At 41.0% G+C, this 27,660-nt stretch overlaps 2 protein-coding genes across 2 annotated transcripts; one reads left to right on the plus strand and one right to left on the minus strand.

The window, feature by feature from the left end:
• Positions 1–4,114: 4,114 nt before the first annotated feature.
• MKRN1 (makorin ring finger protein 1) lies at positions 4,115–17,477 on the plus strand. The gene is made up of 7 exons (XM_009873681.1): positions 4,115–4,248; positions 8,675–8,910; positions 14,095–14,330; positions 14,817–15,031; positions 15,739–15,849; positions 16,304–16,442; positions 16,844–17,477. The coding sequence occupies exons 1-7, from the start codon at positions 4,127–4,129 to the stop codon at positions 17,054–17,056; spliced, it is 1,272 nt and encodes a 423-aa protein (XP_009871983.1). The 5' UTR covers positions 4,115–4,126; the 3' UTR covers positions 17,057–17,477.
• A 6,604-nt stretch (positions 17,478–24,081) lies between these two features.
• Positions 24,082–27,623, minus strand: RAB19 (RAB19, member RAS oncogene family). Its single transcript, XM_009873683.1, has 3 exons — positions 27,415–27,623; positions 26,499–26,682; positions 24,082–24,422 (listed from the first exon to the last, which is right to left on the minus strand). The coding sequence occupies exons 1-3, from the start codon at positions 27,607–27,609 to the stop codon at positions 24,157–24,159; spliced, it is 645 nt and encodes a 214-aa protein (XP_009871985.1). The 5' UTR covers positions 27,610–27,623; the 3' UTR covers positions 24,082–24,156.
• Positions 27,624–27,660: the final 37 nt, after the last annotated feature.

Raw genomic sequence — 27,660 nt, forward strand, 5'->3', positions numbered from 1 at the left:
GGCCATTATCCTGAGGTTTCCCATCTGCTCGTCATGGCAGTGTCCTAATTTTTTTGAAGGTTTGTTCCCAGGTGTGACATTATAGTTCAGCAAAACCAGTAGTTTAATAAACAAAATGAGGTTGCCTGAAAGCAGGATTAGGTGGACCTGTAGTAAAGAGCAAGCCACACCTGAATAAGCAAACCATTGCAAGCTTCAGAAGCTACAGTGAGAAGAACTGTGTAGTGATTTCACTAACAGGATTACAGATGTGAAGAAAATAGATAGAAGGAAGCATCTGAAAGCTGGTATATGTTCAGGATTTTAGGCTGCAGCTACATGTGTTTAACACTGCAGTGTGTTTTGATAAAGGCATTGCAGATTCTTTTCCTCTAGATTCCAGCAGTAAAAATAATCTTTGGTAGATTATTATACTTTAAAGAACCATGGAAATCAAGGTTGTTGAAACCTGGATAAACTTGAAAATTCCATTACTGCGGTAAATTAGTTGTAGCACTTACTTGTAATATCTGACCTCTCTCCAGTGGTTGGAGTTCCAGGGAGCTGGAGACCTTACTAGTTTTATGGCCTTGGGCAAGTGTCTTCTCTATATGATTCAAAAAAATGCCCACCAGATTTTGTCTACAGCTTGAGACTTTTGCATGTGGAGGACCTGATTTCTATGACCATTACCTCCTGAAAATTAGGACATGCTATTTTGATCAAGATATCTGTAACTAGACGAGAGTTGAAATGTGTTTCAGTGATAAAATGCCAGTGCAGACAATTACTATTTCTGTGTGGTTGTTTCCTGTGTTGGTTATTGCTTGTGGTTTTGTATAGTCATGCAGGAGAGATCATCCGGGTTTGGACCCCTGTTAGTTCTGCGATATGGTTCCCCATGCAGCCTCACCAGATTTTGCTAGTATATTCCAATACAGAAGAAAGAGAGGATTGCTGCCAGAATAAGTGCTTTTTGGATGACAGCATGGTAGACACTTACAGAAAATCCAGTTACATACTTGTCTTGATCCAGTTTTACTTTTTCAGATGAAATTGTATGTATTCTCTGGATACTTGATAGAATGCAAATTTCATATATCCTTCCACATGTTAGTGAGTGAGGCAGATAACATATGTTTCTCACTTTTGAGGAGTATTTTTTCCTGTAACCAGAAAGAGAGGCTAGCATTGCTGTTAAGTTACAGTTAAATTAAGCGCTCTCTGTGTGTGTAAACATTCTATCCATCAAACTTTGTTACTTTTCACCAAAAATCATGCACTGTTTATTTTACAACATTACTAAAGCATGTTTTAGTCAAACAGCAATTTCATATGTAGAATGTTAAATTCTTTGTGACCTTAAAGTAAAAAAAAAAAATTACCTCTTGCTGGGGGTGGATGGGGGAAGTAGGCGTAATCCTTGGAGAAATACAATTTTTCTCTCCTCCCACCCCAGACTTCTTGTTCAGATTATACTGAGTTCACTGCGTAGGATTGCAGGCCTTTAAAAGTGGTGTGTGAATTAAATTGAGCTTGTGAGTGTATCAAGTTTGGCTTTCTTTCCCTTTATAGCCTACCATTTAGATGTAATGAATTGTGACACTTTGATAATTATACAGAATCTATATTTGTAGAGGACTTTCTAACATAAGGTGGGAAGGAAGGGAAGGGACGGGACTTGGAGCTCTGTTTCTTCTGCCTAACAAGCAGTGGGACAGCCTGATTTTGAGGCTTACGTATTTAGGATAAGTTACGTTGACCAGGTACTTTCCAGCAGACGTCCTCCCTTCAGGCTGATGCCTTTCTTTTAGTTACTTATTTCTGTAGTGCTGTTCGAACACTTTGCTGGCTTAAGCAGCAGTGTGGCTGTGCAGTGGGGTTGAACAGGGATCTGATCTAGATTAAAAATAACCATGGGGGCAGCAAAAGAAATGTGAGGTTACTTCTGAAGCCATTTCCTGATCCGAGTCAGCAAGTGGCTATGAAATTGCAGGCCCCAACACATGGGGGAAGCAATGCTGTGTGGAAATGAGCAGAGGGTGGAGATAACAGTCGTTAACAGGAACAAAGGTTTAACAACATGACATATTTTTTTACTGTGTTGGTGTGACTCCCATTTCTTAAAAGCAGGCCAGAAATTCCAGTTATGTTCTGGTTTCACAGGTTTGTGGGTTGTTGGGTTTTTGGCCTTTAAGGGTGAGTTGTTTTGTGGATGGGTTGTGGTGGTGTGTGGGTGGTGGGGTTTCTCGTGGGATTTTTTTGTTGTTGTTGTCCACAGTGGAGAGTGCTGTGTATGAAGCATGGGGGTTTTTTTGTTGTTTTTTGCAACACCCTGTTCCTGGTGTGTGCAGGCATAGTTGTTTTTGCAGCCACCTGGCAAACCTAACTAGGGTACTTTCTGGGGAGAATATCCTGCAGAGCTTCATCTTGGTCTAATACCTTGTATTTTTATGTAGGACCACGTTTTTTACCTGGTTACTATGTGGCTACAGTGTGATTATTTTGAGTGTGAGTTACAGCCTGATGGCAAGTGTCAGCCAGTCAGATTTTTTTTTTCTTAGTACCTTGAATGCACTGATTTTGTATGTGGAGGGTTATCAGCCCTCTGAAGACTCTCCTCTAATTTTAATATATACCTAGTACTTGATTACAAATGTATATCTACTTAAGTCATTTGGTTGAATTCTTGACTTTGACTTCTTAAAAACATATCAGAGGAGTTACCTATGCAGAAGTTCATGCAATTCAACAAGTGGACGCCTTTTAAGTTGAGGAATGTAGATGTGAATGTGCTGTTCTGTGAAGTGCTATCCTAATCTTAGTTTGGGCTGCTGAAAGATGATCCTTCTGTCTTTTGTGCTGGCTGGCTGGCTGTGTGGCTGCACAGTCAGCTGCTTGAAGGACCTAGTTCTTCTGGCTGTGTAGGTGTGCTAGCACTGAGGCAAAGATGAAAGCGTGTAACAGGAGGAGGGCTGGACTGCCCCTTTCAGCAACAAGATAGGTTTAGAAGGGTATAATGTGCTTCTCAATCTTCCCTCAAGTGGTGTTCTATAGGGCAAGTGAAGTATTTCTGTGAGACCTAAACTCTTAACAAATTTTCTTGCTTGCCAGGTCATGATATTTCTAATGAGTTCAGAGTTTGCAACTTGGTATCTGTGGCCAATGCTTCTTTTTCTAAACCTAAGTTTTAGTAAATGTGTTGATGGATTCTGTTCTTGCATCGTTGGGTTTTTTTGTGTTTTTTTGTTGTTGTTGTTGTTGTTGTTGTTGTTTTTTCCTTGGCTAGGAAAGATGTGCTTAAATTTATATTTTTCAGTTATGGTTCTGATGCGAGTGTGTTGAGTCTGAATAGTTTTAGTGCTTTAAATTTAAGGAAGCTTGTGTCTTCTAGGTTAAAATTTAAACTAAATGAAAAATTACTGTTCAGGTTTCTTTAATTGACCAACATTGAATTCAGCTGTTTAAACTTGTCTTATTTGATATGCTAAAATTTAGTAAACTACCCTGAAAGCTTTGAGACTACTCGGTTCTTAAAAGACAGACAGCACAGGGTGCTTCTACTGATTATTTGGCTCCCATGGTAAAAACTAATGTGCATGTTTTGTCAGATGTCATTATCCTCCATAAACATGTTTTGCATTCTTGGAGAGAAAATTACTTCTGATTGAATTATTTACAAATTCAAAATATATTTAAGCCCTTGGGAAACTTGTTTAGGGTGTGCCTGATTATGATTTTTGGGTTTGATTGTGAGCTTCTCAAAGGTTTTTGATGTTCTCTAAGATTTTATTGGCATGCAGGAGCTATGGCTAAAACTTCATCCCATTCTACTTTGCCCGAGAGTCTTTACTCTCTGTGTCATAGCCCAGGATAAGGTTTGCTTTGCCTTGTGCTTTTTTCAGTCATTTGTGAGCATAAGCATTTGTAAACATGTGCATTGTAGTTCATTGGAAGATCTAAGGCTTCATGTTTTCTCAGATGTTCTCATTTGATGTTTGTACTGGGATGTGAACCCATGAGTTGTTAGTGGTGGTCTTAATTCACCATAGCTTAATTTATAAAATAACGTATCATCCAAATACTTTGTTCACAGCTTTGGTGCTTGTCCTTAATCCACAGTATTCTTCTGTCTTTCAGATATTTCATGCATGGAGTTTGCAAGGAAGGAGACAACTGTCGCTACTCCCATGACCTCTCCACTGGTCAGACTGCCATGGTGTGCAGGTATTACCAGCGAGGATGCTGTGCTTATGGAGATCATTGCAGGTAAAGAAAAGTCCTTGACAATCTCGTGGGGGCCCAATTTCCCTCCGAGTCCCTGAGTAGAGAGCTCGCAGAAAGGCAATAAATCTTACAAGTGTTTTCCTCTCCCATTGCAACCTCTGAAACTTATGCATATAGCTTCTTTTCACAAACTGCCTTCTCGTTCTAAGTACTGTGGTGTTTGCTTTACCATATAAATAAATCGCAGAGCCAAGGTGAGAACTGGATTTTGTAAAAGTACTAGTTGTCAGGGTGTGGGGTTTTTAGTTTGTTTATGAGCACATGAATTAGTTGAGATCTGCAGCTACATTCAAACTAGCTGATCTGATGGAACCGAGTTACATTTGGCAAGTGATTGTAAAAGCCTGAACAGGTAAGTGTGAGGTGTTTTGTTGTTTTTATTTTTTCTTTTTTTTCCTTCCGATTGCATGTGTCTCTTTAGGAATTGCTACTTTGACACTTGAAGTGCCATTTTGGAAAAGTAACTGGAGTGTAGTCATGTAGGTTCTGAAATACTGTCTGTATAAAATGGCCCTGTGTTATGAAAACATTGTATGACTAAGCCTATACCCCTGAAATTATTAAAAAGGTGTGAGGAAAGAAAATGTATGCTTTCCTAGTGTAGCAAAGCTTTACAAAGGCTTACGCATGCTTGCATGGTAAGTTCACTTCATTAAAATTTATCGGGATTTTTAACATACAGCTATAATATGTGATTAAATATTTGCATGGTGACTTCATATGGTAGTTCATAGTTAGATTTATTTTCATATTTAGTCTATGGTTACCATGTATAAGAAAGATAACAAAAATAAGCCTCTGTGTAGCCTCCTACCTGTCACCTTTCTTGATCATGTAGCTCGGTGGTCTCCAAACTTTTGATCGTGCACCCCATCAGTGACAATTTTTTGACCACCCCCAATATATGTATTTATAGATAATGTATTAGCACAGTAATAGATACATAATGTACATTATAAAACAAAGACAAAAATCAGAATTTTAAAAAGGATGTAATAAAGATTAAGTAAACAGTATTTTATAAATATTTTATTACAAGTCCAAAAAGTGTTTTTACTCTGACTAAAAGCACTATTATTACTAATGTGTTTTACTGACAGAAATGTTGATTGAATATGTGTCATTATTTTTTAAAGTCTTAGTTTAACATATTTTCATACAACGATTTGAAGGTCTTGTTCCAAGTTTGGTTTATTTAAGCACTTAGCGGCTGTCATTACTGAAAAAGATCTTTCACAAAGATATGTAGATCCAAAAGGAAGAAGTGTATTGTTGGCCGTATTTACTGATGTGTGATACTTATTTTTCAATCCCATCCGCCAATTATGCAGAGATTTTTGGTTAAAATTTGGCTGGTATATTTCTATCTTCCCTGATGTCAATCAGGTGTTCTTGCAGACTAATTAGAAGGTTTTGCACATTTATATTTTTAACAAATGAGTCTAAACCCCCCTGAAACTCTTGTTTGGAAGTATTAAATACGTTAAGAGAATTCTGTTTTCAAGTTTTCTTATGTGTATGAGACATGAGAGTTTCTTTTATAGCTGACACACTTGCGTTTTTTTTTTTTTCTTTGTAACGAAGTTCTATACTGGTGGAAATTTTTTGGGACCAGCATTTTCAAAATGATGCCTCTGTGCTGCAGCTTTCTTTCAAAAAGCAGTTACTTGTTCTTAAAATACTATCATCAGGGAAAAGGTCAGCAAATTTGGAACACTTGACTCTTTGTGAAAGATAACTGTAACTCATCTTTGGCAACTTTAAAGGGATTTACTACAGCTAACCAGGAAACCTCTGTGTGGTGCAGAGGATTTTCAAGTTGGGTCTCCATGTGGTAACAAAGTATTGTAAAGATTTGACTATTTAAAGGTCTTGTTTTTATAAAATTAACTATATTCATGGTTCTCTGTAGTGCTTTGTGTGATTCTGGTTCCGTTTGTGCTACATACTTTGTCTATGAATGATGCAGTGAGTGATTTTTCATATGATGCTATCTCTGTGACCTTACTCTGGAATAATTTTTTTAAAATTTTTTTTAATTCTAGTCAAGGTAACAATTCCATCAGTGATTACACTTGCACAGTTTTTCTGTGAAACCTAGTTTTTATTAAAGAGGTAATTTGCTGTAGAGAATACATCTCCTCCAATACTTCTTTTTGTCTCTGTTAAAGAAGTCATTTCTTGAGAATATTTCTTCCGGTAGTGGCTCACAAAAAGTAGTTCTTGAGGTATTTCGTTATTGAAACAGATCTAGTGAGTATCATAAGCTGAGATATGTTAGAAACATCTGTACTTTCATCCAGCTGTACAGCAAACTTCCCACACTGAAATTTGTTCTGATACCTGTTTCTTCAAATCTTCATCAGTGCTTTCTAGGCGTTGCCCAGCAGTATTTGCTGACAACGTGTTTTGCTTCATCACCGTATTGTTTTCCATGTGTTATTTGTCATTTTTAGTAAGGAGAACAAGTGGTCCAGTGGTACATGACTTTGTCTTTCACTGTTTTGTAAGAAGCTTCAAAAAAGGCTTTTGAATATTTATTGTAAAGTTTTGAAAAGTATTGGATTAGATTATTGTATTACGTGAAAGATCTCTGAAAAAAATCGAAGACGTTTGTCTTCATGTTCTGAGTATTCAGATTTTAAACATCTTGCTAATTGTGATGGATGCATGTTCCATTAGCCTAGTATCTCAAGGCAAACAGAATACACTGAGGATGAGGTTCATCGTTAGTAAGAGTGGATGTAAATATGTATTTTGAATAGTCTTGGTAATCTTGATTTATTTATTCCCTCCTCCCCCAAGTTCTTGTCAGATCTGATGAAACTGAAATTGTCTTTGCCTTGTAATGAAGAGGTCATACATAGTAGAAGTGTTAGTTCTGACATTGTCAGTATTGTCCTCAGTCTACAGTTTATTTGCAGGAATCTTTTTAAGCCACTTGTTCATTTTGTCAGAGTTCATTTAGGTAAAAAAAAAAAGATAATATGTCAATCTATTTAATTGGACACAAAGTAGCTGGTGTGTTGAAATATGATGAAAGTGAATGAACAAGTGAGAGTGCCACTGTTGACCCTGCTGTGTGGTGGAACACCCGCTCCTCCTTCAGGACACCTTGTGCATACCATAACTAGGAGCCTCTGACATATGGACCAAGTGAGGACACCACTGTATATTGAATATTAGTAAAACTTTTCACCTTTTTTTTAAAAAAAACTACCAAAACACAACAAAACCCCAAGAACTCAGCATTTTCTCCCTGCACCCCAGTGGATTGTCTTGCGTACTCCCTAGGGTGCATGCGTACCAATTTGGGGGACCATGGGTGTAGAAGCCTTAGAGGCTTGACCTTTAAATTTATGCCTTATAGCTTCCTTAGGATTTGGGAGCTGACAGTTATTTGGGAGGATCTCTTTATTATGCAAAAACTGTGACACTTTGTTTTCATTCTGACACGAGGTAAATGAATCACAGTTGTTTAAAAGTCTTGTATGATCTCTGAAAATTCGTTCACTTTGTCCTTGAAAGTAGTCAGCAAATATCTAACACTTCAAAGGTACACCTGGAATTTATTTTCCCATGTAGTCTACTAATTGCTGGAATATAGGAAATGATGCTTTCCTGTTATTTGTGAGTGGTATGGATCAAAGTGTTGTAAGTATTGTTTCCCACAGTAGGTGGAAAGAGGCATTAGAAATAACTATGAAAATTCAGTGTAAAACCTGCTCAGATACAGGAAAAAAATCACATGCGTTGGTAGGTGTCTCTGGAGCCAGGCCGAAGGCAGAGACAACTTACGTCATGTTCCCAGTCAATTTTGATTGTGTGCAAGGATGAGGATTGTGCAGCCTCTCTGGGCACCCGTTCCAGTGTTGGCCTACTCTCACAGTGATTTTTATTTTCCACTGGTATCTAATTGTAACTTCCCATTTTGGACTTGTGTCTCCTGGCTGCCATCTGATGGCTGCACCTCTGAGAAGACTGGCTGCATCTTTCCTGTGGGCTCCCATGAGGCAGTATCTGCCATTAGTATTTTTTTTAAAAACTGAATGAACTATTTGTCTCATTCGGTAATATTGCACACGTATAATAGGTACGTGACCAATTTAGGACATAATTGGAGTGTATTCTATGTAATTTAAGAATTGTGCATGCTGCTTCATAATCTTGGAGTACCTTCTGTTTCTTTAAGCCGTGCTGACAGGTGACACATGTGGGTTCACATCTCTATAACGGGTCATCAGTGACTTTCTCTTCAAGCCATTTCTAGGTTCTTCTTCAGAATAGCGTGTTTGCATCTCATTGAGTTTATTTTCAATCCCTTGAGCTGCTTTATGGAGGTTTTGATTGTTTATTCTGTGGTTTGGTGGTTTTTTTAAGAGTTGACATATGTGTCTCAACTTTTTAGATATGAACATACCAAGCCACTGAAAGAAGAAGAAGAAGAAGAAGAAACTGATGTGAACCTGGATGAAACAATTTATCCCTCAGTATCCTCAGACTACGCATTGCTCCCTGAAACAGTTGAAGAAATTATTGATGAAATAGAAGATGAAAATATTGATCTGGCAGCTGCAGGAATAGGAGCTGAAGACTGGGTGAATGCTGTAGAGTTTGTCCCTGGGCAGCCATACTGTGGACGTGGTAAGCTGCTCATGGGATAACAGTATATTTCTGGCATGGATCAACAATTTACATGTAGTGCATTTATTTTAATACTTTTGTTGGGTACAGCTGCTTATATTTTATAATCGCTTCAAGTGATCTATGCTTAAATTATGTTTGAATTTTCTGATGTGAATAGTTGAACTATTCCACCTCAGTTACTGCTGCTGTTCTGAGACCAGGTATACTAAAAGACAGCCTCTGTACAACTGATACATCCTCGTTTATGGCTCTGGACGACTCAGTGAATCTCCTTTCAAGTTTAGTTTTTTGTATGTGATGGGAGGAAAAAAAATACTGGTGACACAATATCACCACTCCGGAAAGAAAATCTGCTGCCCTTTGGGCCTTGGTTTGTTTGTTTGTTTGGGATTTTGTTTGTTGACTTTTTTTGTGGGTGTTTTTTTTTCCTTAAGAATTTTTTTAAAGGTTTTTCTAGTTGAGGTACAGGTTCTGGTAGAATGAATTGAAGTCTAATGCTTGTTTTCATGATTTACAGGGCAATTTGGGCCAGAGGCTGAAAAGAATTTGTTCTAGTTACCTTCCTGAGACTTGACTTTCTATTACTGTGACAGCTCATCTCAAAGAAGCTCATCATATGGAATTAGACTGTTTTTAGTAGTATAATTCTCACCTGCTTTCCCTGTAGAAAGATAGCACAAAGACTTAATAGTAGGCCAAATGTGTTTAACATAATTTCTAATATTTAGCTCTCTGAAGCTAAAGGCTTATGATCATGAATGCTCAAATAATTGTTTGAATCCAGAATTTGCACTTTGTGTCCAGAAGAGTTTGAAGTTGTGTCAGAGTGCTTGGATTACTCTTCTTTGTCTCCACAGCACTACTCAGATTCTCAGATCTGAAAAGAGGAATTACCTTCTCAATGGTACAGGGTGCTGCTGGAGTCTGATCTGATTTGAGGAAGGGAATCGTTGAGCAACATTCACATTTTGCTGGTTTTGAAAGTTTGATTATGGAATTGCTTAGTGTATCTGTGACTTGGATATAGTCCAAAGGAATGAAAACTTGTTTTCTACCTGTTAATATGTCACCTCACTGTCATAAAAGATATGACTTCTGTCTTCATCGAGACAAAGGATATCTTTAATCTTTCAATCAAAATAGAATCATTTAGATTGGAAGGGACCTCTGGCTTTCATCTAGTTCATTTCCTGCTCAAAGCAGCTATGTCAGGTTGCCAGGGGCTTCGTTTAGTTGAATCTCTGTCCTTGGTGATGTTCAGAACATCGTAACCTCTGGGCAATTCTGCAGTATCTGATTTCTTTCACAAGGAAGAATTCTTTCCTAGTATGTAATTGGATTTTTCCCTGCCCTGGATTGCCTTCTGTCTCTTGTCCTATGCACATCTGAGAAGAGTCGAGCTGTTTTATTCTATTTCTATACCTTTCCATTAGATAGCTGAAGATAACAATAAGATTGCTCCTTAAGTTGAACAAGTCCAGCTTCTTCAGGCTCTCTTCATGGGCTTCAGCCCCCTTAATGGCTGAGTGACCCCACAACGGAATCAATTCATTGCTAGTTGGAGCAGCTGGAGACCTTTTAAACAGCCGTATTGCTTATAGTGGAGCTAGTGCTTTTTCCTAAATTCCTGAAGTGTAAGAGCATTTTATTACACCTTTGACTCGGGTTTGTTGAAGCAGTTTCTTTTTCTAGGGAGTCAGGCTTATTTTCCATGGAAACTTGTGTCTCTCACAGATTAAGTTAAATAAAATTTTCTTCTCTGAATCTTACTTCAAAGTATCTGTTTTGTATCCTTTGGAATTTGATGTATTTTAATGTTTTAACGTACTCAGCTGTTTCTGTTTTGAACGGTGCTACATATTGCTAATTCTTATGGTGAATTCTTAAAACATGTGTTTTAAAAACTACTTTTCTGAAGCTGCTGTCTTTTTTGAGCTGTAAAAATGAAGAACCTTGCTGTGATCAGGAGGATGTGTGCAGTACGTTCCACATTATACTTTAAAGCCTTACAGATTATTCTTGTCAAATATCCGCAGAAACGTGCAGGTACTCGGAAACTTGAAAATGGAACCTATTGCTCAAGATTAGCTAGCAGAAGCCTGCTTGTCAAATGCTGAAGATTCAGGGTTGGCATTTTCACCGTGCATAGCTTGGGCTGTAATGCTCGTCTTTTGCTATGAGACGAGACATTCCATTGTCTGATTTGGGACTAAACCCGATATCTTGAAGGTGACCTCAGGGCCTAGCAAAGAACATGGTGATGATGATGAATCTTCAGATATTCACTTGTTTGCTGTAGAGATGCACCACATTTCTGTATTTGTTCTGCTGCTGCTGCGAGATGTTCTGGAATAATCGAGGGAGACTAGAAAGACAGAAATAAAAGAACTGCTCTGAATTAGGTGGCTGTTTCCTGCTGCTACAAGATGAATGTATCTGATGCTACAAAGTGTGTCCTAGAGTGAAAGCAGGTGGTGTGTGAATTGAAGGTGCTGGACTAGTTCTTCAACGAGTATGAGTTTAACCTAGTTGACTGTGAAATGGGCAGTGAGAAGATAGGGGTTGAGTCCACCTACTGGAGACTAGTGGTTTTGAAAACAGCAGGCAGAATCGCAACAGAAAGTGTTACTCTATGAGGGATGCTCCTTCAGAATTCCTGAGGCAATGGAATCTTGTGAGTTCCTCTAATTTTGCTTTCAAAGAGGAAGCAAAATGGTAGCAGACATGGAGGCATGCATGCAGTGCTTTAGGTTATGGAAGACACTCAGAAGTAGAAATTTAATTTTTATTTCAGAGAAATACAACTGTCACTGAGGGGAAGTGCTGGGACAGTGCTGAAGACCAAGACTGGAAAACTGATGTCCCTTTTGACTTATTTTTCCCTCTCCCACCCTCTCATACTGTAAAGAGGGTACCCAGAGCTGTTATTAAAGACTGACATTCATAGATCTATATCTTGCCTAGACGTTTAGTCACTAAGAACTGGTTGTACTTTTTTGTGCAATGATGGTGTTGTGGACTGGGCTGGAATTTGGTAGCTGTACTGTGTACTTTGCGTGTTGACTTAGGTAGCTGTTGTTGTTGGATAGTTTGTTTTAAGTAACCACTTTGCACTTCTTGTGTGCCAAGATATGAAGCCCTGCTCTCTCCTTTCATGCAGCAGCATAGTAAATAAATGGGTTTCTAAGTGTGTGAAGGGGTAAGGTTTCAAAGTCTTTATTCTCAAAGAACTTCAAGTAATAAGTGGTTTGGTGGGGGTTTCTTTTACTCAGGAAAATTTTTCTTTTAACAGAAGCTTCAAATGTGCCTTTTGTTTCAAAGTATGCATTTTCCAGGAACATTGTCTTGCCTTAAGCAAAGATAATCTTTGGAGTCTCATTGAAAGAAGTACTATATCACTTGATTCCTTTGAAACTGGGCTGTATTTGTCTGTCTAGTAGGCTTCTGCCCATCCATACTATGATTTACCAAACTTTCCTTCCTCAGTAAGGGTCAGACAAGATGTCAGAAGTCATATGAATCAATTAAGTAAAAAAGATATCTGTAACAGCATTAACTAGAAAAAAACATTGGCAAAGGTGACAGTTGAGGGAATAGAAACTATCTGGTAGTTGAGAGGGGTTTTTATTTTTTTATTATTTTTATTTGGTTTTCCAAGTGGAGAGCATGGATTTTGAACTGGGGTGGAAGGCAGGCATTTCGATTAATAGCTACAAATTTTTATATTATGTTGACTTACTGCTCTGTTGCTCCCTTTTAAAAAGTGTATTTCTAGTAAACAGACTGATCCAAGGTTAGTGTGAGTGACCTCTAAAGTCAGAGGTCGTTCAAAAAGCAGATTTGAACGTATTTTGAGAGCTAATATTTTCCTATACTAAATATTCAATATTTACATTTCCTCCAAAACTGAACTCTCGGGGACCTTTTTCTTTCTTTTTTTATACGTCCGAAAGCTAACAAGCTGATATGTGTTTATTGCATCTCTTTTCTCCATGGGGAGGAAAACTATGGGTGTGAGGGGCTCTGATTCTTTTTGAGGAGTTGTCTGTCCTTTACTTTCATTGATCCAAGTATGCCTTTGATGATTTTTGCCTACTTTGCAAATCTAGTGTTTGAATGGATTATGGAAATTATGCTTCCTTATAGTGTATATGACTTGTAACAGCTACTGGTTATATAAGTGAAGTCCAGTTGCTGTTCTCCCTGGTGCCTATTCTGAATATAGTAATGCTTTGTTGTCCCCCGTGGTTATTTTAGTTCCAATTTCAAACTGCCTGCTTTTGTCTTCTAACTTAGTTTATCATTCTACTTATGTAATGATCTCAAAAAGCTGTGTGGCATGTGGTGACACAGACAAGCCTATGTTGAAGGGATACAGGGAGAAGTGTTAAGCAGCAGCTGTCTAAATGGGGAAGTGTTACACGTTTCAGTTCAGTTGAGCATCAGGTAAGGGAATTAGGATTTTGCGGAACTGATGGCTAGCTTAGAGCGCAGTGAAAATATCTGAGTTTCTTAAAGCTACGTTTACATGTTTGACTGATAGACTTGGATGTGTGTTTAGGGTTGGATTTTTGGCAAATACTTAGAATTGAGTCAGTCTGAGTCTAGAAGTGAAACTCTTGTTGTTCAGGCTGAAAACAACATCCTAATAAACCTGCACATCAGGATCTGCTGGTGTGGTATTTCCATACTAGTAGTCTATTACACTGGATATACCTTTCTTGCTTCAGCTGTGTAATCTCGGGGGAAAAAAGCCTGTTTAACTGTAGATGATGTGTGAAATTTATTCTCAAAGCTGTGAGACATCTGTAAGCTTATTTAATTGTTTCTGAACCAGAATTTATATAAAAATGTACTTCAGTTGCTGAGGACTGGAGAGATTTTTCTAGTGCAGGCTCTAGCCTGTAAATGGATTTGAGTGTGAGCACTGAAACCTTGATGGCTTTAGTCTTGGCGGCTGGGTTGAAGGATGAAGAAATTTGTTGTGCTTTCTTGGGTGGGAAAATAACAGTTCAGAGTGTGTGAAAGTTAGACTGAAAGGAACCTTGGTTGCTTTTATTATTTGCTTTGGACAACTTGAGCAGGGTTATACAAAGATAACTTTGCATTAAACCAATGTATTCTAACTTCCAGTGCTCTAAATCTAAATGTATTTTTTTACTGTCTTTAATTTTGTGCCAGCTGCTCCTTCCTGCATTGAAGCACCCTTGCAGGAATTGCAGGAAATGGTGATTGAGGAAGAATATGAAAAGCAGCAAGTAGATGTGGAGATGAAGAAGGAGCTGTGCCCCTATGCTGCAGTAGGAGAGTGTCGTTACGGAGAAAACTGCGTGTATATCCATGGGGATGTGTGTGATATGTGCGGACTGCAGGTCTTGCATCCAATCGATGCTGCGCAGAGGTCCCAGCACATAAAGGTAAGCAAACAACTGTTTGGTGTACAACAGCTTTCAGTTATTGCTTCCTAGCTCCCCACAATCACTTGTCACTAATTCCCTTTCAGTTGAAGGAGCATGCAGGTCAGGCAGTGAATGAAATTCCTGTTGTAAACTGGACTGTTTCCTGTCAGGGCCATACTCAAAAGCTGGGTTTCCTTATCTATGCTGGGAGGGCAGTCTGCTTAAAGATACTAAAGCTTTGTTCTTTGCGTAGTAAAACTGGATGGTCTTTCAGATTGCCTTTTTCATGTTTGAAAGCAATTCTGAAGAAAGGAATTTGAACTCCGAACTGATTATTCCCCACTATCTGAGCAAAATTTTTTTTGAGGATAAAGATTTTTCAGCTTAATCATACTTGGTTTAGTTGTGCAGAACAGCAGGGTAAAACTGAGCTTAAAAACCAACTTAGAGTTCACCAGGTGACCAGTTGTCTCTGTAGTCGTTTTCTTTGTCTCTCCTTTTCAGTCTTGCATTGAAGCTCACGAGAAGGACATGGAGCTTTCCTTTGCCGTCCAGCGTAGTAAAGACATGGTGTGCGGGATATGCATGGAGGTGGTGTATGAGAAAGCTAATCCTAGTGAGCGCCGCTTTGGGATCCTCTCCAACTGCAACCACACTTACTGTCTCAAGTGCATCCGCAAGTGGAGGAGTGCTAAACAATTTGAGAGCAAGATTATAAAGTGAGGCACTTTCCCGTTTTGATTACGCTTTGTTACTATGGAAGAACTTAGTCACTTGTGACAGCTCGCAACAGACTTCCAGATGCAGACTGCAGACACTGCATTAAATGCATACTAACTTTAGTGTGGAAGTTAAGTAATTGTTAGGGATAACATTTACACTCTGACTTGGTTAATACAGATAAAATTTACAGAGCTCAGGCAAGGGTAGAAAATAATTTTTATTTAGTGGCATGTTGTCCAGTGGTTACTGCTTGTGTCTTGGACACCCAGGCAATAATGTGAAAACAGACTAATCAGTTCGGAATACACACTTCTTTATTCAGTACTGCCATAGTTCCTTGATCAGTTGATAGAGCGTTTCTCCATTTAAAGACTGTTCTAAAAAAACAAAGTTCCCATCAAATAAACACAGAAATCAAACCAAAATAAATTTATTTAATTCTAAAGAAAAAAAGAGTCTGTGTGAAGTGTTTTTTCAAGCTTTTCTAATATAAGCTGACCAGCTGCCATTGAGGTCTTGAAGAAGAGAGTTTAAGAGTTTAGGTTATTTTCCCGCATAAGAGAGAATCTAGTTTGAAAAGCTCATACAGCAAGTGTATGGGCACAATACATCTTTAAAGAAGGATCTGTGTCATGACTTGTTATGTAGGAGAGAGAGCGCCCTGTGATGTGGAGTTTTGCAGCACAGTCTGTTCATTCCCCAGGTCCTGCCCAGAATGTCGGATCACATCTAACTTTGTCATTCCAAGTGAGTACTGGGTGGAGGAGAAGGAAGAGAAGCAGAAACTCATTCAGAAATACAAGGAGGCAATGAGGTATGAGCACTGCAGCCTTTGGTCAAGTTGAGACTGCAGAGATAAAGGCACACCTGGGGAAGAAGGGTGTTGACATAAAGCCCTCGCACTCCCCCTTTCCACCACCACGTGTGAAGTGTGTCCTTGCCTACCTGCCCACAGATGCATGCAGCCACGTAGTCGGGAAACTAGTCCTGTGTTCTTTGACCTCAGTCTGTCCCTTCTCTATGCGAAACTCTGGTGGTGTAGCTGTAAGGCGGTATGAGCTTGTGCGCTGCGAGCCGTTGGTGTCCCTGTGCATGCATCTACCCACACACATTGTGTAATACGTAATTTCTGTGCATAGCTGTTACACTGACCAAATACCTTCAGCTCCACATGGTACTTGAGAACCCCTTTGGACTACAGGTAGATGCAGTTCTGAAGCCTGGTTGGGGTCTGCCATGAGTAAGGGTTGCGATATTTTCCTTTCCAGCAACAAGCCATGCAGGTATTTTGACGAAGGCCGTGGGAGCTGTCCATTTGGAGGAAACTGTTTTTACAAACATGCTTATCCTGATGGCCGTCGAGAGGAGCCACAGAGATCCAAAGTGGGAACATCGAGTAGATACCGGGTCAGTGCTGCTGGTTTTTTGTCCTTTCTATACAGAGAGAGCACAAGAGGGGTGTGCATTGAATCACCTGCCTTGAGGACAGGGAAATGTTGACGTGTTTATATCTGATAGACCTCTGTAATGGTGAATTTGAGGGAGGCGGTGGTCTCAAGTTTGTAAATGCTGGAGGCCAAGATGAAGGGATAATTTTGTTTCCCAGTACGCAAACATACTGAAGTAGAAATGTTGGGTGACATTAGTAAGGGCGTGTAAGAGCCTGGAGGTCACTATCTCCCCGAAAGAGAACCGTGGTTTCTTGCGAGTCGGGAAATATGCTGGGGGCCAAACCTGGTCAGCCTCTGAGAGGGCTCCTGCCTTGTACTGCCTTGTCATCTGGGGAAATACTTGTGTTCCACTTGCAGGCCCAGCGGAGGAATCGGTTCTGGGAATTCATCGAGGAGCGAGAGAACGGTGATCCGTTTGAGACCGATGAGGATGAGGTGGTGACCTTTGAGCTTGGTGAGATGTTGCTTATGCTGTTAGCAGCAGGAGGTGATGATGAGTTAACAGATTCCGAAGATGAGTGGGACTTGTTTCATGATGAGCTGGAAGATTATTATGATTTGGATCTATAGCACCTGTCAGTGGCGTGTGGACTGTCGTCTTGGCTTCAGGCAGTAGCTATTACCTGTGGTGTTGTGGCAGTGCCTGTGTTTCTCCTAGGCAGGCCAATCAATTCCAGGTGCTGTTGTAATAACTTTTACCCAGGGTCTGTCTCTTCCCATCCCCTCCCACCCCAGGAGTGTTGTTTTTCCTCTGTTTAAACAAATAACAAGAAATAAATCTTTAAAATGTTAGTTTTTGTAAAAATGAATTTAACTGTCAAACAGTTAGCTTAGATTCGTTGCTTCATCTGTGTACCCAGCAGAGTTCACCCAGTTCCAGGGTTAAAGTGTTTACAGGACTTCCACACTCATTTTGAAGAGCCCAGATACAAAAATGAGCAGTGGCCATGCAGTGGGGATGTAAATTGGCTGATGGCCTTTTTTTTTTTTCTTTTTTTTTTTTTCTTTCTTCCCCCCCCATTTGTCTTTGTACCAATATTTCTGTCTTCTGGCCGGATACAAATATTCTCTTTCTGGCATCAGCGCTGTTCCAGCCCCCTCATGTACACGTCTTCATTTGTGATTTTGGTCTCTTGTTTACTTGCACATTACTATAACTACTGTGTAACCAGAACCAGGTGTGAACGTTCTGGGTTTTTACTGTGTTTAGCATGAAAGGAAAACGTCTTTGTGAAAGGAGAACTCTCTATGTGTATATACAGGTAAATGTAGAGTTGGACCTCGAGGATGGGAAGACTCTGTGTAAGTTAAAAATAACAAAATCATCTTTCATCCCCTCTTGGTGCATGAAATCTAGCCTCCAATTGGACATGAAACTGGTTTAAGTGGTCTCAGCCCAGTCTGTGGCAGTGATCTTAACTATCGCTTACCTTAATAGATGGCACTCCCTAGTACACCAGCTCTCTTTCATGTGTATGATTAGGGTTGTCCAGGAGCAGGAATCCGGTTAGCCAAGGCGGAGTCAGAGGAACACCAGAGAGGCCCCTTTAGCTTTATTGCTCTGTAAGTTTTAGAACTCGGTGTAACCACTTAAGCCGTGAGCTTTGCTAGGAAATTGCTGTGCCTCTCAGCTGGTTTTGAGGTACATGTGCCTCTCTGCAGCTGAGTTGGGCAGATTGCCTGGTAAAGCTGTTCAGTTTTATGTGAGTTACTGCTTACAAAGGCAGTCATGCAGTTTCTGGCTGTAATTTGCATTGAGAAATTACTTTGCCACCAAAGCCCCAGCACAGGAATTTTAACCTTGCGTTATGTTATTGCTGTTTTTTATTGACTTGTGGATGCCCCGTGATCTGTTCTCCTGCTGCTCTTGTCCCCTAGACTGCCTCTCCTTTCACTTTTAAATGGAATGAGAAATTGTTCTGAGGTCTATAACGTATTGTTTTGCAGCTGCCTTTTGTAAGAAGCACTTTTCCCAAATAAAAAAAAAATTGAAAAAAGGAAACAGAAGTCTTGTCTGTTCTTTTAAGTTTGATGCTTCTGTGTTTCATCTGTGTATGTGTGTGTTCCTGTAAATATAAAGGTATTAATGTCACTTATTCTTAACACTAGCAGAATCACGTCATCCTAATATTGACTTTTAACTTGGTTACAACCTTTCCAGCAGAGAATCTGTAACGTAAGGAACACATTTTGAAGAGACAGCTGAGACAATTGAACTGGTAAAGGAATGTCTGGGGCTCTTAGTGGCTGCTTTCTCAGAACTAAGTTCTCCACTATGGTATTAATTTTAATTTTGAGCAAAGTCAATTGCAGCACAGATTCTGTTGATAAATTCCTGTTGTAATGCTGTTTGGACAGCAAGTCCAAGCATTGCTACAAGCCATTTCCTGAGAACCACATGCTTTTTTAAGCCTCAGTGTTCATGTATTTCTGCAGAAGAATGCTTCTTTCTGAAGGTGCAAGTAAGCTACTAGAGAGATGTTCAGATGTTGAGGGGTATGGCTAAGTTCTTACTGAACAGTCTAAAACCATCTTATGTGTGTTTGTTTGTTTTCCAGAGGCAAGAAGCAGAGGGAGAAAAGGATTTGAGTGTAATTTGCACAACTGATGCAGGGAGAAACAAAAAATATTAAAGGCTTTGACCTAGAACTAGCCTTTCCCTTTCTTCCCTTGCATAGTAAACCTAAGGGTTTTTACATTCTATTGGAAAGCTGCGTTTAAGATTTAACAAAGATGTGTTCTAGTAAGATGGAAAAAGGTAATAAACTTACTAGCCAGAGTACATTGATCAGCTTTCTTTCATAAAGGGTCCCAAATGGCATATTCTGCTGCTTGTGTGGGTGTACGTGTGGCACAGTGGTGGCTGCTGCTGCTTCTGAACCTTCTACGTGCATTAAGAGGGGAAGTTGGGGTTCCAGAGGGAGCGATGTTCTCTGGTGGAGACTGTTCTGTGTGGCTGCAGGGTGACTGAGGTAGTGAGGTGTGGTGTGACAAGTAGCTCTTGTTGAGCTCTTGCTTTGAAGCGTGCTGTAGTTCTTGTCCTGGAAGTTAAAGAACTGTGTGTGTTTGTCACCAAGCAGTACTGCTGCGTGTCACTGCCAGGTGGAATCTTCCTGGTGGCAGGCCTGTTTCTAAGCTTGCTGTTCCACTATGATTTCCACCCCCAAACTGGAATGACTGAAAAGAGTAGGGCTTCTGAAATGAGTAAAGTAGGTTGCTGTGGTTTTCCTCGGTAAGGACAGGAGTAAATTCAGTAGAAATAAGGCAAACATTTAATAGTAAAAATACAGAGGGCGACCACTTAGGCTGTGCTACATTTTCTTTAAGCAAATACCTAAGGTACAGAAACTGAAGAGGCCAATGAGAGCAGTATCAAGAGGAGAAGGATATAAAGACTCCATAAACTTCCACCAGCAAAGTCTTGATTTCAAACCAAAAATCTTTAGAATAAGATGCATGCTCTGACTTGCGGTGCCTTGACTTTACTCCCTATGCAAGAATATGTGCGTATGGCTCAAAATGAACTTCTACATCTCCTGGTAAAGTGCCTGTTGCCCATTCTAAACGCTCTGAATGTGATCAAACAAGCATCTTGCCACCTCTAGTGCTTCAGTTCAAATCTCGGCAGCACAGCTCTTTCCCAATTTTCCTTCACGGTGGATTGTAGTCTTTGCGAGGGGTTGCCCAGTTCATTTTATGAAATACAAACTGTTTCCTGCTACAGCAAGCACAAAAGAGATCTCCATTTGCAAGATAGGGTGAGGTGTAGGGCGTCTCACCTTTGGTGCTAAAATTGTACAGATGGAACTACTAATGCTGCAGCAGCTTAAGGGAATCCACGTGTAGTCCCTTAGGACTGAGATACAACACAGGACTCTGCTGGAGGCATCAAGCTGCTAGCATCAGAGAGGCATTATTAAACTAGTGGTGAGCGGCTCTTCAGGCAGGCAAAACTAGACAGACGTGGCAGTGAAAACTGCAATAAGTAGTGATGTCCATGGACACAGCTGTAGCAAGGATAAGTGGGATTGCAAATGTACTAAACTTCTACCCCTGCTTGCTGCTGTTGCTGGTAAAAGGGGCTCTTGGCCTGTCTAAAACTACTCTCAAAGGACCCTGGTATCCCACCACTGCCTGGTGTAGTTCCAGTCCTCAATGCATCTGCTTGAGAGGTTATTGGAAATCGTTTCAGGCATCAGTACACTGAGCAATAAGTGTAATGAGATACATAAAAAATCTGCAGCCCACAGCCAGGAAGGGAAGAGGCACCTCGAAACAGTGCTGTGTGGTTACAGTACTCCCCTCGTTGGGGGAAGCTTCAGTTTCACTTCCCTGTCCAAAAGCACAGGCATGCATCTCCTTACTGAAAGAAGGCTCCAGGATAGAGCCCTCATTCTCTGCTCAGGGCCTGAAAACTGCTTTCTCATTCCAACTATATTTAAACATTAACCGGAATGATTAGATCAGAACCTCAGCCTTCTTATTAAGAGCCTGTCCCCTCTGTATGAAAAAGCTTCACCACATAGGCAACACCATGTGCCTTCCACATCACTGGGTTGAAATTACGTTTGATTTTTAAGGCAGTTAGTTACTGGGAGGTGTCGGAGTTCTCTCAATTTTAAAGTATTCCTTGTCTTTTTGGTACCCTGTTATGCAGGTGAGTGCTGCTTCAGTCTCGCTGGGCACGGCGGTGATATCAATGCAAGTAAAGTGCTACAGCTAAGATTCAAATACTTCTTCCATGTAGATAAAAAATTGACAAAACTCTTCAGACTGGATGTGCAGCCCTTAAAACCATGGGACAGCAGTAGTTTATAGAGTAGCATTGTAAACATTACAATAAGCTACACTTCCTACAAGTGCATTAATGATGCTGTCAAGAAGCACATTAGAATTTGCATATTACGCTGGGGGAACAAAAATGTTATTAAAAGGTTCCATAGCAATTAACACTGCTTGCGTTGTCATAACCACGTGCTTCCATCTGCTCTGATGGAAAGGAGCAACTGCAGAAGTTCTGCCATGCTTGTTTTTCAACCTAGTGGTTGCATCTTGCACCCTAGAATAACATGCTGTAGCAGAGTGATTTTTAAGTTTATAGTTTGTTTTATGTAGTACCTCATGAATAATACTGTCTACTGCTGTACACTCTTAACTCCTTATTCATGTGAGGACAGCTTAAAAAATGACCTTATGGGAACCATTCCCTATCACCTCCCAAAGCACTTAAGCTGAAAATGCTGAGCAGAGCCAACCCAAAGAGGTCACACCCCTGTTTTAGTGGCACTACAAGTAGGTATTTAAGACTGGTTTCCTGAAAGAGTAGCAAGGGGCCTGTTACACCTGTTAAAGTGCAGTAGCTCGGAGCACAATCCCAAGCCTGTTCTCCCTGATCCCGTGTTGTGCAGCTTTCTGCCAAAGAAGGACTTACTTCGCAAGTAGCTCCACGTGTGTGGGAGGAGAATGGCAAGGGCCCTGTAACCTGGCAGCGCTGGGCAGTTAAGAGGGCATCAGCCTGCAGAAGTCTCTGTTCTGAGGGTAAGCAAAATAAATTGATGCAGTAATCTCTAATTAAGGCAATAAACTCTGAACTGTATGAAGGTTAATACTCTAACAGCAAGATCCTTCCTCTAATTCTTAGCTAATGAAAGAGCGTAACTGGAGATGAACACAATAGTTTTCTGTTAAGGTCTCCTGGAAGATTGATATTTGCCACACATAATATCTGGTATATCTGAAATAGAACAAAGTTTGCTAGCAGTATGTGGATACTAAAAAAGAAAGTAAAAACTGCTACATTACAAACTACTACCAGTAGTAGCCTGGATTTTAAACACAAGAATATTAAACTTATATTTTACTGTCTTCCTAATGATGAGGTGTAGAAATGAGTTGTTTGTAAGCTGGGTTGCTACTTGTACAGATATTTTGAAAGGTTATTGTATTTACTGTTGCTTAAATATGCAAACTGAAATGCAACAACTAGGCCAGTACCAATCAAGATGAAATTAAGATTTAAAAACTAAACCTCAGATAAGCAAATGCCTGAAGATGAAACTTTCTTCCCAGCAGGCTATAGCAAAAGGCTTAGTGGCGAACACTGAAGATTTCTCCCACAGGTTACACATGGCTGAATTAACTCCTGCCTTCTGCATGGGATAGCAAAGAACCTGGCCAGAGAAAGCATTAATAGTGTTAGAAATATTTGCAAGACTATAAATCAGTGACTCATTCTCCTTTATTTTTTGCTTCTCAGATTTTCCAGAAATACTTGCTACACATTTATCCCTATTTTTCAAGAACTTATGAAACAGGAGTAAGCCCTCTGGTAAGCTTGGAGCATTCCAGCCTTCCTAGGGCTTTTTTGCATGTAACTCAAGACTACTTTATCATTACAGAGTTTGAGTTCCAGTTCATAGCTTAACAGCAAATAAGTAATGCACTTTTTCTTTTTACATTCAGACCACAGTCAGAAAACTTCCTCTGTATAGCTTTTTTTGTTTTTCTCCCTCTCCTTCCCTGTTTCTGCCTACTGGGGAAAATAAGCAAACCAACCAATAACAAAACACAACCCCCCAAACCCTTCATTCCAAAGTAAGCCCCCAACAGCAGAGCTTGCATTTGGGAGCGGCAACACAAAACCTACGGCGCTCTTCAGTCTCCATAGCAGTAGCATATGTACTTGCCTGGGGTTCCTTGCTGCTTAAGGCACAGTTACGTAACTAAACCCATCTTGCCCCTTGCCAGGTTTTACAGGAGCTCGAATCCCTTCTTCATGCTTTGAAAATCTACAGGCATACTCTCAAGCTGCCGTTGCCGTTGGCCCATCACACAAACTACAGGACATCAAAAGCAAAATGGGGGAGGAATTTTAAAAAAAAAAAAAAAAAAAATCATTTCACCCTGGCATTGATTTAGGTCATTGCTGGTGCCTTGGAAGCTTCACTACTCCTAAGAAGTCGATGTAGCAAGACAGAGATCACTGCTAGAAACAACTGTTAGAGACCAAAGTGAACAACAACTTTTCCCACCCCAGAAAGAAGGCTGGGAGTCCAGGGTATCATCATTCCTCCTCCTGTGACACCTCAGGGATGCCTCCAGGTTTGCCTGGCGAGGCAGTACAGATGTGAAATCATGTACTGTTTCACCACTGTTAAGCTCCTTGGGATGGGTGGCTCCGTGTCCAACATCAGGACTGCCCCTGACTGAAAGTTTAAGCAGCACTGGGTTTGTGCTGCCCAAATGTGTGCCAGGCTTTTTATAGCTACTAGGTAAGAGTAAAGTGCTCGCGCTAGAACAAACAATGTAGCTTGGAAGGGTCAAACCAATGCAGAGCTCGGGTGCAAATTTATCTTCAAACACAACCAGAAAATCATTTAAGGATATAATTAAAGGCAATAACTCTTACAGTTCTCTTTGGTTAAGGCAAGGCCTGGCAACTTCCTGAGTCCGCTCAGAAGTTTTTCTTAAATTAAGGGCTGCCATATTCAAAGCAACCTGTGCTACTGACAGCAGCAACCATGTCTGAGGGTACTTACAAGGTGAACTGCAAGGTAGAGAGATCAAGAGAGAGGTGGCCTCAAGCCACATAGCACACTTGCATCAATTGAATAAAGTGACAAACAGCCTCAGAAGAGTGACAACTTCTAAGTTCTTTCTGAAGTCTCTCTTCAGCAGAGGCACTGGGTCTTCTCCACACTTGGACTGGCAATTACTGGCCTGGAATCGAGATAGATGCTGCCTGGAAGGTTCTCTCCGTGAAGCTGTAAGGTATTGCGGGCTATGAGCTCCTTAGCCATTAATGTGAACACCTCTTCGATGTTTTGAGCTTCTTTTGCTGATGTCTCCAGTACAGCTAAGAGCCCGTGCTTCTCTGCCAGGGTGCAGGCATCTTCAAATAGGACTTGGCGCTTATCCAGTGAGTCTGATTTGTTCCCTTAGAAGAAGGCAAATAGATAATTCAATAATTCAGTCTCTCAGAAATTCATATTTAAATGCAACACATTAATGTTAGGGATAAGAGTTACTGGAGAAAAAGATGCGAGTGTGTAAGAGCCAGAAACATAGGATGTGGACCAAAGCTGCAGCTAATCATATGATGATATCAAATGAGTTAAAATCCAAACAAAATTTTTAAAACTGCATTCATCTAATTACTTCAGTGGAAGCCACACGTGTTGTTTTCAAGCTACCGTGACACACCTCAAAGTGGATGCTCAGCTCTGAAGATCTGGAATGTTAGTCTAAAGCAGATCTCCAAAAAACCCAAACCCATCTCACTGAACTTTTAATCAGATTTTAACGTGATCTATTTATACAAGTCAGTAATTTTGAGGTGATGTCAAAAAAGACAAGAATTCACACCACCTACCTTAATGCTTTAACCATATATTTAAGAAGCTTCTGCGTGTATAGGTTAAACTTTTACTCGAAGCAGTTTAGTCAAAATCCGTCAGAAGCTATGAAACACCCCAGATAAAATACCTTTGTATATTTAAGTAGTTGCAGTACGTGTGGAATTATCATCTGTTCTGGTACATGCAGTACTTGGCTGAAGTCTACATTCATAGTTTCAAGATAACCCTTCATCAAAATCACATCTTGAATTTGAAGCATAAACCAACTCCCCTCTCACTAAGACCTTTTCAGCTCTTTAAAAGGAGGAAAAAAAGAGCTATGAACCCAACCCCAAAGAACCCACCTTGTTTGAGGGTTATTTGCCTTCTTAAGAGCCCCTCATCTTTCATCATTCAGTTCCAGATGGTAAAGCTACACTTCTTAACCTCACGCTAGCAAGGTGTATAACATGACTATGTGTAATTGAATGTACGAAGACTTCCTGCCAAAGTACAGCAAACAGCACCAGCTTTGGAAGAAAGCACCAAGCTGGATCTGTGACAAAAAGCTTTTATTTCTACCAGTCTCAGAACTTCTTTCTTAAAAAACCCAACGATGACCACCAGCAGCCCCCATCACACATACAGATAGGTCTCGTTCTTTAGATTCACAAGAAAAGTTAGAAAAACCCTACCAAAGTTCAGCGCTTTATTTTTTTTCCCCTCCCTCCTCCTTACTCATTCCAAGCACTGCAGTTACACGCAGGTCAGAATTTATTGTTTGTTTCTTCAGAGGAAGAACAGGAAGAACCACCGCAGCAGAATTAGCTGGGAGCACAAGCAGCAGCGTCGGTCCCATGCCTGCTGCGCTGCGGGGCTCCACGCTGCCCGTCCTCAAGAGCCAGCCTGGGCTGCTGTGGCTGCACGCAGCGCTCTGGGCGCAGTGCCACAGCGCAAGGTAAATAAAGGCTCTGTCGCTTCACTACACCAGTTCTCTCGCCCACAGCTTCTTCCTTGGGGCAGAGAAGGGCAACAATAACCTGAAATGCAAAGGGGAAGAGCTGCGCTGCTTCCTGCCAGCTCCATTCTTGGTGATCTCTACCCATTCCTTTCCTCAAGAGGCAAAGTTTCCTAGACACTAGTGGAATTAAACGAGGAGGAGGAATGCAAGTGCATACCTTCATGCCCTGTCCCCATGTACTGTCTTACCTGATCGGAGTCCCATTACAGAGCAATGAGCATGCATATCGAAAAACAGAGAGGAAAGATGAGAACGAGGAGTTGTGTTGCTCTATCTGTTCCCCTTGGTCTTGAATTATTGAGCTGCTAAATTCCTGCACATCAGGAGTACAGGGCTGGACTTGCTGCAATTCTAACTGCAGTAAGGTCATCCCTACTTTCTAGCCTAGCAGCCAGCTTGTTGCATTATTCCAGCTGGAAAGGAACAAGTAAGAAGGTAAGCCTGCAGTGGGCTTGGACCTGTCAGGACCAGGTTGTGGCTTTCCTCATTTCTTAAACTGAGGCCAAATTAGTATGCTTTCTAATCTCTTTTAATTAAAACTGTATTCATATTTAATGCATAGTTTATCAGTGTTTTAGGTAGTAAGGGGAAAGTGAGGTGGATTTTATACAGATGTATTTAAATAGCTACTTAATATTAAAAATTAGCTTCCTACCAATTAACATCATGACCAAGTTTGCAGCACCATACTTTTCAATTTCATGAATCCAGTGAGGAATGGATTCAAACGTGGACCTCCTAGTAAGGTCATAGGCAAGGATGGCCCCATGGGCACTCCTGTAATAAGACTGGGTTATTGTCCGGAAGCGTTCTTGACCGGCTGTGTCCCACACTTGGATCTGTAAGAGAAATGATAGAAGTTGTAAAGGCCAGCGAGTGCTGCTTCCTAGATTTTGCCATCAGCATCTACACTTTTGAAAACCCTTGTCTAGAAGGCAGCTAGACCTGTCCCAGCTCACTCTGCTACCCCATGGTGTAGCTTTGCCCTCTCTGGATCTGAAGAGACATTTACGTGCCTCTAAAGACAATCTATGCAGACCAAAGAGAAAGCTCTAAGGGTAAACTTGGTTTTGCAAAGAGGCCAGGAAACACGGTTTCAATAACTGTACTAAAAAGATACAGAATGTTACAGCCTTTTAACAGGAAAGCAAGAAGAGCTAAGAAGCCGTGATGCAGGGCTGGGCAGAGTGAAGCTCTATGCAGGGCAGGCATCTGAACTTTCATCTGCGCCCAGGGGTGAGTTCCAGCTAACAGCTGCTGGTGTCTGTCTCACGTGTCTTCATCTTCCCTGGCATCAAGCACACATCAAAGCGCAGAGCCTTTGCAAACTACAGAGTTCTCCTTCCTCAGAGCCCCTGCTCAAACCTCCACATCCCGAAGGGGAGAAAAAGACTCCCCTTTTCCAAAAGAGAGCCAGCTTTCACAGAACTCGCTGCGGGCAAAGCACAAGCCCTCTCAACGGCCAGACCCGGAGAAACCCCCAGAGCGAGGGGTCCCGGCGTTAGGGTGAGAGCCTCCCCCAGGGCACCCTCCTGCGGGAAGAGCCCCGGCGGCAGGAGCTGCCAGCCCACCTTCACTTTCTTGCCGTCGATGTCCATGGAGCGCACGGTGAAGTCGACGCCGATGGTGTTCTGCTGCTTCTCGTTGAACTGCCCCGTCTTGAAGCGGTGCACCACGCACGTCTTGCCCACGTTAGAGTCCCCGATCAGGATGATTTTGAACAGGTAGTCGAAAGCATCGTCCGCGGCGGAGCTAGGGAACGGCATCGCGGCTCCCCGGCGGGCCTGGAGGAAGAGGGGGAGAAGGAGGAGACACCG

Source organism: Apaloderma vittatum, unplaced genomic scaffold (genome assembly GCF_000703405.1).
Source record: "Apaloderma vittatum isolate BGI_N311 unplaced genomic scaffold, ASM70340v1 scaffold42397, whole genome shotgun sequence".
NCBI lineage: Eukaryota > Metazoa > Chordata > Aves > Trogoniformes > Trogonidae > Apaloderma > Apaloderma vittatum.

What these genes read in the sequence shown, in the direction of transcription:
- MKRN1 (XM_009873681.1), top strand. Translation starts at nt 4,127, where the DNA reads ATGCATGGAGTTTGCAAGGAAGGAGACAACTGTCGCTACTCCCATGAC. An exon ending in AGAGGTCCCAGCACATAAAG is followed by an intron (nt 14,331 to 14,816) that starts GTAAGCAAACAA and finishes TCTCCTTTTCAG; the next exon opens with TCTTGCATTGAAGCTCACGA. An exon ending in GAACATCGAGTAGATACCGG is followed by an intron (nt 16,443 to 16,843) that starts GTCAGTGCTGCT and finishes TTCCACTTGCAG; the next exon opens with GCCCAGCGGAGGAATCGGTT.
- RAB19 (XM_009873683.1), bottom strand. Translation starts at nt 27,609, where the DNA reads ATGCCGTTCCCTAGCTCCGCCGCGGACGATGCTTTCGACTACCTGTTC. An exon ending in TCGACGGCAAGAAAGTGAAG is followed by an intron (nt 26,683 to 27,414) that starts GTGGGCTGGCAG and finishes TTTCTCTTACAG; the next exon opens with ATCCAAGTGTGGGACACAGC. An exon ending in CTTGGTCATGATGTTAATTG is followed by an intron (nt 24,423 to 26,498) that starts GTAGGAAGCTAA and finishes CCTTCTTCTAAG; the next exon opens with GGAACAAATCAGACTCACTG.